General features: G+C 36.5%; 1 protein-coding gene across 1 annotated transcript; it reads right to left on the bottom strand.

Annotated features, from left to right (window-relative positions):
- Window positions 1-1,048: 1,048 nt before the first annotated feature.
- Window positions 1,049-1,709, bottom strand: LOC143542990 (agamous-like MADS-box protein AGL80). The gene has a single exon (XM_077035428.1). It carries the CDS (start codon window positions 1,640-1,642, stop codon window positions 1,049-1,051), a length of 594 nt encoding a protein of 197 aa, XP_076891543.1. The 5' UTR covers window positions 1,643-1,709.
- Window positions 1,710-11,630: the final 9,921 nt, after the last annotated feature.

Raw genomic sequence — 11,630 nt, 5'->3', positions numbered from 1 at the left:
AATATATCAATAAAGGTAATGCCTTTTTTGTATTTAGGCTGAGTGATTAGAACTAATATCGTATGAAAAGTCTTATTTTCAAAATTGGTTCTTAACCAAAATTTCTTTCAATTATACATATATGACACCGAGAATGAATTTTTCAATAGAAAGAAGCATTATCGGGTACGATTTTACAAGACATTTTTTTATTAAGTTCATTTAAAAAAATCATTTTGTGATATAAATAAAATCAATTTATGTACACATTGTATAGATACAAGCATAGATTAATACATTTTTTTTTTCATATACGTTATGTAATTATTTGTTTTACTTATAATTTTATAATTTGAATTATCCGTGTGTGACACAGGCTCTAAAACTAGTAACATAATATTTATAAAACGACACTGAAACATAAAAGCCAACATTTAAAAGAAACTAAACATACATAAAACGGAGGGTGATCAATATGACAGACCCAAAATAGGAAGCAGTTCAACTTTTATGGAAAAAAGTGATTTGGCAAAATCATAATTGGGTTGTCAACAAACGGAGGCATCTCAAACCAAGGACCAAAACCGAGATTTTGTTCAGATTGTTCATCCAATCTGTGAACTCCATGGCCTAATGTGATTAGTGATTTATAATACCAAATTAAATCCATGTAAGTTTCTTTTGGAATATATTTCACAATAACCTAAATTTGTATTTGATTTCTGGTATGAATAATTTGCGTTATGATAGCATATTTCAAGTTTGAAATTTAAAAAGAAATGCATGCTTTTATGTTCTATTTACTATAGGAACACATGAAATTATATAATTGATACGAATATAAAAGATACATTGCTTGAGAAACGGGATTGCTAAAGCATTCAAGCTGATATTCAAATAACATAATACTTATAATAAGTTATGAAAGACATATAAAAACCAACATTAAAAGCAAAGGAAACATGAGGATGACAAATATGGCAGACCCAAAATAGGAAGATAGTTTAACTTTTATGGGAAAAAGTGATTTGGCCAAATCATATTAGGGTTGTCAACAAACGGAGGCATCTCATACCCAGGACCAAACCATAGGTCTTTTCCCCAAGGACCTTGCCATCATGTCATTAGCAGTATTTGAACTACTACTGCCAACATTAACTTGCGGTAGTGGAGGCGGAGGGGCGACTACAGCTTTACCTTTCTTAAGAGACTCAATCCGGCTTTCAATGTCTTTCATGGTTTGATCAACCACCCCATCCAACTCATGCAGCGTTAAGTTTGCAATCGTCCCATTTCCGGCCAAGCATTGGTGCATGACCTCAGTCATCTCCTTCCCCCTATTCTCCTTTATCAGCTTCTTGAGCTGCTCATTGACCTTGGCTATTCTTTGCTTGATGAAGCTCTCTTGATTCACCATCTTTTTGCTTTGCTGCATCTCTGGCATCCTCTTGAACTGCTGCAGCACGCGTTGGGCATCGCTATTGTTGGGCCATACCTCTGGCTGAGCTTCATATGGGCTATACATTATGGCACATGCATCAATGCCACATAATGTGCTCAACTCATCCATCTTCTTCATCAAACCCTTCTTCCTTTTCTTGTAGGTGGCTCTCCTTGCTGAGTCATTCATTATGAAAGCAAGATTTACTTTCTTCCTTGTCATGGCGAAGGAAGCAAACAATTGAAAGAAATATGGAAGTTGTGTGTGTGAGTTTCTTAGTTGCAATTGAGCATTGCTATATATACTAGAGGTGTCAGATATGACATGCTCATAGCATTAAAAACTATTAATATCGTAATTAATTCAAGGTAAGTTAGTCAAAAGTGAATAAATGACTAAATTTAATTTTGAGATCTTTTCAAATAAAAAAATTAATAAAAATTAGAGATTATTTTTTAAACAAAGCATTAAATTTGTTGATAATTAAAGATAAAAAAAAAAGTTACCTTTTAAATATATTACCAACTATGGTCGTTTTTCTATTCCAATATTTGTTTGATTTTTCATTGACATAAAACTTTATTAAAAGCTCATTCTAACATTTTGTGTATCCTCACACTTTTGAGGATTTAAATTCGCTATCACATCCATGAGCGATAAACACTGTACAACTAGAACACTAGGGAATGGGGTTATTATGTATAGTTAAAGAAAATATTAAATAGGAGGTTTTGAGTGGTTGAGCGGATTGACGATCGCAAGTGATGAGGGTTAATTTTAGGGAGGAAATTATCTCATAACCCTAGTATGTCAAGCTACCTACTTGTTTAAAAAGCGTCGGCTTAAAATTTAACCTATTGCAATTTGCAACCGTTACGACGATCACAATACAAACATCGCATCTTTGCCACCACAAAGATGGTTGAAGTTCAAATACCATATTTTTTCCACCAATTTACAATCGAAAACATACGGAAGCAAAAACTCTAACCACTTAGCTACTATATCAAGTAATCATGCTTAATTTGCATTTCCGTGGGTACTCGGTTGCTAAATTTGCTTCCGTTTTCATCGGTAACAAATTTGGGTGCAATCCGGTGTTTTTTTAGGGTTAATCTAAATTTTATTACATGTTTATAACGAATGTGACTTAGTCGTTCTAAAAATTTTTTTTGTTTATTTAATTTATCACCGTAAAGTACAGCATTATTTGGCCTCAAATTGTATTACTAATGCAAGTAGATTTGGTCCAAAATACACTGTGACATCCGCAAATCAGGTAAAAATTAAATGGATACATTTACTTCCCGTTTTTGATCATGTGGCCCTGCAAACCGGAGATGCTCAGCTAGACCCATACGCCCTACTAATCCGTCACCTCCTGCTGCTGAACATGTACATCTTATTTGAGATTGAATATGTGTGTGTTGAGTTTGAAAGTGAGTTGGTTTGAGATGAAAGTGTGCTGGTTGAGTTTGAGAGTTAACTTGTTTGAATAAAAGTGCGTATAGGTTTTAATAGTTGACATTTAAAAAAAATGTTAAACATAGTTCTTAGTGAGGGACAACCCATGTCCACACTTCGTCTGCTTCCCTAAACCTCCACGCTGCCAGACTTCAACTGTTCAACACGCTTCGTTTAGTTGCCTCTTCTCTGTCTAGCTTCACGTAAGCTACGTGAGGAACCTTGGACCAATGACTTATCTATCAAATACCCATTAATGCATGACGTTAGTTTCTAGATTCTATTTCCATATGATCTTCAAACACACTGATTTTTGTCTTTAATGTTACGCTCGCTTTGAAACAAATATTAAATAAACTAACGTCAACACGATCTTGAGATTACAATAATTTAAGCGTTATTTTCTTCGTTCCCCAACACCTAATTAATTAACAAGCCATCACACACCTTGTGAAATATAGTTTATAACGCGGGGTTCTCTATCACATGAGCTAGAAAAACTGCTTCTACCCCACAAGTTTGTTTACCATCATCTAACTAAATAAACCTACACTTCGTCTGCTGCCCCGTGAAATCCAATGTTGTGACCCAAGAACCTCAACTAGTAGAGCCGAAAGGTCTGATATCAGTTGTAGGTCCAAGATATAGGATCAAACAACGTGTTCTTGAATCAACCTCACTCGTGAGCTAGCGAAAATCACTCACGAAACCGAGATCTTGAATCTTGTGATCGGTTTATTACCGTAAATGAAAAGAAAAGATAAAGAGAAGAAAAGTTGGTAGAAAATGGATAGTGTTTTCCAAAAGTTATAGTGTGCATTCCCATACTTTCCTACTTATAGGAGAAGCATGGCATGCATATTCTTAATTATTTACGGCCCAATGGGATTAACAGTACATGGCCTCGGGCCCAAACACACATAAGAGACATACTAAAACATAAACTACAACCGACAACAAAATGAAATAATAAAAAAGACTAAACAACGTTATGGGATCCTACATTGGTAATGTAAATTCTAATTAGATGATGGTAAGTGGCGTAGAAGCAGTTATTCTAGCTCCTGTTATATAGAACCCCAGGTTATAAACTAGATTTCACAAGCCATGATGCCTTGTTAATTAATTAGGTGTTGGGGAGAGAAGAAAATAACGCTTAAGTTATTGAAATCTCAAGATCGTGTTGATGTTAGTTTATTTTAATATGTGTTTCAAAGTGGGCGTAACATTAAAGACAAAAAATCAGTGTGTTTGAAGATCGTGTGGAAATAGAATCTAGAAAATAACGGGATGCATTAATGGGTATTTGATAGATAAGGCATTGGTCCAAGGCTTTGCACGTAGCTTACGTGAAGCTAGACAGACAAGAGGCAACTGAACAAAGCGTGTTGAACAGTTGAAGTCTAGAAGCGTGGAGGTTCAGGGCAGCAGACGAAGTGTGGACATGGGTACTTCCTCATTGTTTAACTTTTTTTTTAAATGTCAGCTATTAAAACCTATACGCACTCTTATTCAAACAAGTTAACTCTCAAACTCAACCAGCACACTTTCATCTCAAACCAACTCACTCTCAAACTCAACATACACATATTCAATCTCAAATATGATGTACATATTCAGCAGCAGGAGGTGGCGGATTAGTAGGGCGTATGGGTCTAACTGGACGTCTCCGGTTTGCAGGGCGCACATGATCAAAAACGGGAAGTAGAGGTATCCATTTTACCTGCTTTGCGGATGTCACGGTGTATTTTGGACCAAATCTACTTGCATAAATAATACAATTTGAGGCCAAATAATGCTGCATTTTACGGTGATAAATTAAATAAACAAAAAAATATTTTTTTTATAACGACTAAGTCACATTCCTTATAGTAATAATTTAAATAATATTTTACGCTTCTGGTCCCTGAACTTTTAAAGTTCTTTTAAAATAGATTTTAAATAAAGTTAGACAAATAACCCTTGTAATATCTATTGTTTCAAGAACAAATTGTAAAATATAGTTACACTTTCAACCTTGAACTTTGATATTGTTTTAAGACTAGAAATTTAAAATGAAATTTACAAATTGGATCCTGAACTTTGAAACGTAATAAGAATTAATAAAACTTGGATATTTATTATTATACCCGTATAGTTGCAAATCGTTTAATTAAAGACTTTAAAATCTCGGAAGTTCGTTAATTGAACAAAATGAAAAAGAAACAATCGAACGATAAATGTAAACCCTTGTGAGTATTAAATTAACGAAGAAGGTTAAACACGAATAAAATGAAACGACGAAACGGGTCGATTTAACAAATATGAATACAAGCCAAATATAAATAAAAATGACGAATACGTGCAACGAAACTTTTATATATATATACACACAAACACACACACACACACACACACACACTACAAGCAAACTGTCCTGACAGGACCACCCTATACCGACCACAACTGTGGTGGCTATAAAACACCTATACTGACCACATTTGGTTGATATAGGGTTTGACCATATTTCACTTATTACCAACCCTTTACCGACCACATGTGGTCAGGATAGATTTAGCGAGAATATCCATGTGAAAATGTATCCCTACCACATGTGGTCGAAAAAGTTAAATATATTTTATTTTTGAATTTTTTTAAATCCTTGACCATGTGAAAATGTTTTCACAACACCTATGTCGACCACATGTGGTCGGGATAGGGTTGGTAATATATATATTTTTATTTTATTAGTTATGAAGTGGCATGACGCAGTTTGGTAACCCTATACCGACCACATGTGTTCGGGATAGATTGCCTTTTATTTTAGTTTTCTTTTATTTTAAGTTAGCGGGAAAACTAAATAATTGGCGCCATCTAAAAGTATTTTCCCGACCACATGTGGTTGGGATAGGTTTTCTATTTTTAATTTGATTTTATTTTAAGCTAACTGGATCACCAAATTTTTGGGGCCATGTGAAAACCTTTTCCCGACCACATGTGGTCAGGATAGGTTGCTTGTTATTTTAATTTTGATTTTATTGTATCTTGAACTATAGATCGAAAGCAATAAACGAGATTGTTTTAGTAACTTCTATCCCACGACATATCATCAAGGTTTTTTTCATTTAGATTTTCTTTATATAAATTAAATAAAATGACAACGCTTTGGTTACCCGTTTCCCCGACAACATGTTGTCAAGAAAAGTTATTTTTGTATTTTTTAAATTTCTTTCTAGCAATTAAACTTAACGACAATGTTTCGTACCCACCTCTGTCATCCACTGTCACCATCCCCTCCCCCATCATCTTCATCATCACCACCAACACCTATTTTCCAGCGAGGAGTCCTATAAGCCTACACCAAAACCACTGCCATCCACTGTCACCATCCCCCCCCCCATATTCTCATCAGCACCAAAACCTTTTTTCCGGCGAGGGGTCCTATAAGCCTACACCACCACGATTTTTGCAACCACCAACACCTAAACCACTACCATGTTTGCAACTATCATAGTACGATCTTTCATAACAAGCAGCAATGCAACAACTAGTATCGACTTCGCCCATCAACAAGCGGTTTTAGATATGTTTGAGTGGCGGTGGCCCGGCGTTGATTTAGATTCAGCCGCATAGGGGAACAGGATCATCCTCGTCGGATAACACGCTGTCGTTCAGGGAGCCGCCTTCATTAGCCTATATACATCCGTCACACTTCGTTTACCCTCACAAATTTTAACAAAATTTGTCAAGAAAGATGGGTGATTTGTTTGATCTTAGTAGTCAGGTTAAGAAAATTGTGCAAAAACGTTCTTTCGGCTACGATACCAGTCGTCAATTGATCAAATCGAGTTAAACTAATTACACCATTCTACTCGTCTTTAAATTCCGAACAGAAAAGCCCTAAAGTTTTAATCACAATTTGTTGTTAACGAATACAATTTTTTATTTGAATGGTTTCTAGGGTTTATAATTTGGGGGCGTTTTAATAGTTTTAACTAAGAAGTTATACAAGTTGTGGCAGCAAAATAAAATGATTTGGATGCTATTGTGAGGCAGCGGTGTTAAATGGTAGATGGTGGTGTTAAATATGTAGGGTTGTTAGTATTTGGTGTTCCAGGTGATGGTGGCTATAGGTGGTGCGTGGTGGCGCCGTTCGGCAACAAGTGGCCGGTGATGGCTGTTTAGTTGGTGATGGTAGTGGTGCATGTTTTGATTTTGGATGAAGATAGGGTGGGTGGTGATGGTGGATTATTGTTGGAGAGAGAGTTTATATACATGTTTTGATATGTGTATGCGTGCATGTCGATGTATGTATGTATATGCATATGAATGCATATGTCTATGTATTGTGTATAACTATGTCATCTATATGAATGCTGCTTGATACGTGTATTGATAGGTCTTTGTTGATCAAACTTGCTAGATTTAGTTCTTCGTAAGGAGTCGGTCTAGGTTTGATTGGTTAATTTTGTCTATCGAATCAATAAAATATATTAAACCGCCTTTGATTTCCGCGTTGTAAGGTAGGATTTCATATAAAGGAACTAGTCCATAATTAATTAGGTGACCGTAAGGAAACTTGATTCTTAAAACTGGTGTGCATTAAAACTTATTGGAAATCCATAGATGTCTTCTTTATAAGTCAGGGGTCCTGTTTGGGTTTTCTTTTAAGCATCTATTTTACGATCCTAGTTCCATAACTAAATATTTTCCCGGTTAATTAACAACTGAAACTTAGGGGATTCTAGTCTAGGTAGTTTTTCATTATCATTTGATTTAATCAATAAACTCATGTGTCGTTTAATTTACTTGTTTTTATTAATTAGTTTTTAATAATAGTTTAAATTTAGTATTTTAATAAAACCCCCTTTAAAACAAGCAAATAAATAATTGAGTCTAATTAGCTAGTTTATGTAATTTAGAGAGTCTCGTGGGTTCGATATCCGGACTTACTTAGTTGTATTAGAGTCGAACGGTTCACTTGCGGGTCAGTAGTATAGCTAAGTTTAAGAGTCTAGAATTTATTACTTAGTGTCTAGATTAGCGCGTTTTCATATAACTACTTTTAGCACATCAGTTCTCAATCCCATCTCATCGGAACTAAACATGCACACAAACCACTTAATTGGACGGTCACTCGCCCTAGAGACAGTCACTTGCGTCATGGTCAGTATGTATGTAGTGTGCCCACTACAAATCATATATGTAAAGATCCAGACACATGTGTATTTTAGCCTAAGTGTTTCGTACTACCTTGTAGCAAAACGTTTTAGAGGATTTAAACCAACTCTCATGTAAATATTTTTATAACGCTTTACATATGGATAACCCCACCCTCCATAGTTTAAAAGAGTAAACATCTTTAAAAATAAACAGTACATAGACGCATTCACGTCGTAAAGAAACTTTAAACATATTCATGTTTAAAAAGGTTGAGCGTATTCACCTTTTGTTATATTCAACGTATCTCACTAATATTTGCTTGATCGTTACCTCTGACCTATAGTACTAGAATAATATTTTATAAATTACTAGATCTACAATCTAGTTTTAGACCTTTAGTCTATTTGCATAACCTTTACCTTGATATCCATTTCTTTTTTAAAACATAAGTTTAACATTTATACGTCACGTTTCTTTTTCATGAAGAAACATGTATATCAAATTTCTTTTTTTATAAGAAATATCTTTATGTAAAATAAAGAGTAATATTCCGTCTATAACTTCATATTATGAAAACTATAATTCACTTATTTATCTAATAAGGTATAGACTATACCCCCAACTAGGGTCTAAGCCATATATAATAAAATATCGGACAGAATCCCTACCTTGTATGGCTTGTCTATACGAAATGCTTAAGCCTGACGTTGGCAGCACTTCTACTTATTTTTGGGAAATTAAAAAAATAAACCGACAGAGGTTCTAATACTTGCACGTATTTCAAGACAACAAACACTTCAGAACGTCAAGCACATATTTCGAGGTAATGTGGGTGTGAGTGGACGAATTGGACCTCATTCTAATGCCACCTATTTATAGGTTGAAATGTGCTCCTTCGCGTAGCGCGAAGCATTTCATTTTAGCCGTTCGCGTAGCACGAAGGACAAACTAACCGCCTTAGAATATTTTATTCCTTCGCGTATCGCGAAGTTTTATTGGATAGTCGTTCGCGTCTCGCGAAGGATAAAGGTAGATCCAGTGTATCATCTCTTAGACCTGCCGCGTGTCGCTACGTGGTGACACGAGTCAGCACCTGACAAGATTACTTCATGGCTACTTCGCGTAGCGTGAAGCTTTCTTACTTATTTCTTTTGCGTCGCGCGAAGGGACTCAGGTTTCAAAATTTTCATTTTTAGTCTTTGGACTTTAGTAGCTTGTCACGTCTTGATCTATCTTCCACAGTTCAAAAATACTAACATCAAAGCGCCGCATTGCGCCCATTGCCCGAGCCCGTGCAGCGTGCGCGTCGGGTGCTTCACACCCTCTGCTAGGATGTAAGGCCCGATCACCGGTAGCCCTACTTTCGTGTTGGATTTACTCATAAACACAGTTCTAAATATCAGAGTTAATTAAAACATTTACGCGGAATATAAAACTTTCATAAAACTTTACATAATTCATAACTTGTCTCAAAACATCATTTGTCTTTCAACATTAAAGCATTAAATTAAAACATCATAAGTCTTCAGATGCCAGATTCTTGTTCAGTGCCATGTGTCTCCTCAAGCGAGCTGCCTCATCCTACTCACCTGCGTGCATACTAAAAGTCAGCTACGCTGAGTGAGTTCTAGTTAATCATACAATACCATACAATACCTTATTACATACATACGTACTTAACCTCATAACTTTCTTTCATACACACATAAGTACTCATACCTTCATTCTTACTTACATACTTTCTTTCTTACTTACATACTTTCTTTACATTCATAATCATACGTTTTAAAGAGCCTTTCGCCCTATAACCTCACAGATATTATAAGGGTCTGGTCCCTAACATCACAGATATTATAAGGGTCTGGTCCCTAACATCACAGATATTATGAGGGTCTGGTCCCTATCCTCACAGATATTGTAAGGGTCTGGTCCCTAACATCACAGATATTATAAGGGTCTGGTCCCTAACATCACAGATATTATAAGGGTCTGGTCCCTAACATCACAGATATTATAAGGGTCTGGTCCCTAACATCACAGATATTATGAGGGTCTGGTCCCTATCCTCACAGATATTGTAAGGGTCTGGTCCCTAACATCACAGATATTATAAGGGTCTGGTCCCTAACATCACAGATATTATAAGGGTCTGGTCCCTAACATCACAGATATTATAAGGGTCTGGTCCCTAACATCACAGATATTATAAGGGTCTGGTCCCTTGTTTTCGAATATTAGTAGGGTTCGATTCCCTCTTCGTTACCATACAACCATACATCATACCTCGAGTATTATTAGGGCTCGGTACCCTTTTCGTAACCATACAACCATACAACCATCATTTCCTTCTTTTATTAACTTTATTACGTTCATACACATAAACATACATATCATACTTACCATATTTATAACGTTACAACCTGACAGTACGTGCAATATCCGAAGATCGTTCACGTACCATCAAGCAATCATTCATACATATCACATATATCACATATGGCATACACTTATCACTTATGATAAATGTATTAACAACACATCAAGTATGCACACAGCCCCGAAAACATAACAAGGAATGGGGCTAGAAACTCACCTGAACACGGTTACGTTCTCCGTTGATCGTAATCCCTTTCTTCAGATGTGCACGGCTGACTGTATAACAAGTATACATATCAATTTAACTATCACTACTTATAACACCTTTCTAGTCTTAATTACTACCCACAACGAACGGGGGTCCGGGGGCAGCGCCCCTGGCAGCGGGGTCTAGGGGCGGCAGCCCCTAGCAGGGTCCAAGGGGCAGAGCCCCTGGCTGGGGTCGAGCTGCCAGGTCAGCTTGGAAAAATTTTATTTTCGATAACTGCCTTAGCACATTTTCCATTAGGTTTTTAATTTATTTTCTAAACGAACTTCACTTCAGGCGAAGTTAAACCTCGGGCGAACTTGGCTTCAGGCGAAGTTAAACCTTAGGCGAACTTGGCTTCAGGCGAAGTTAAACCTTAGGCGAACTTGGCTTCAGGCGAAGTTATCCTTAGGCGAACTTGGCTTCAGGCGAAGTTATCCTTAGGCGAACTTGGTCGTAGGCGAAGTTATCCTTAGGCGAAGTTACGCTTGAAGGCGAAGTTACGCTTGAAGGCGAAGTTCATCAGGCGAACTTAATCTTGCAGGCGAAGTTATCGCGCTGCAGATCTGTTTGCCCATAAATCCTTCGTTTCTTAGCCAAATAACTCGATTTTGGTACCCACGGAATCGTATGATCGGCGCCTACAAATCCCAACCATCAAATCGGCCTAAAATCGACGTTTAGGGGTCCGATTTGGGCAGTTTGGGTTTCGGGTCCGGTTAACCCATCCAATCCTAACCATTTTCAGTAATATTAGCTTTGTTGGATTTGTTCTTACCTCACCAACTCAGATCTATCAACAAAATCTCGGGTCTTGGCTTCGAATCTTGATCGGTTAGAATGTGTGTGTTTTGAGTGTGTGAAGAAATAGATGTAAATGAATATATTTTTGGGATTTTGGGGGTATTTATATTCCTGAAATCCCATTCTCATTTAACCCATCTCAATTAATCCAAGTCCACAACCCACATCCATTACCCG

The sequence above is a fragment of the Bidens hawaiensis genome, unplaced genomic scaffold, assembly GCF_021521415.1.
Source record: "Bidens hawaiensis isolate Kalapana, Puna unplaced genomic scaffold, B.hawaiensis_p1.1 tig00013007_1, whole genome shotgun sequence".
In the NCBI taxonomy this organism is placed as follows: Eukaryota; Viridiplantae; Streptophyta; class Magnoliopsida; order Asterales; family Asteraceae; genus Bidens; species Bidens hawaiensis.
This window is presented reverse-complemented; position numbering and strand designations above follow the sequence as displayed.

Coding starts and splice junctions, on each gene's coding strand:
- LOC143542990 (XM_077035428.1), bottom strand. CDS start 1,642: ATGACAAGGAAGAAAGTAAATCTTGCTTTCATAATGAATGACTCAGCA.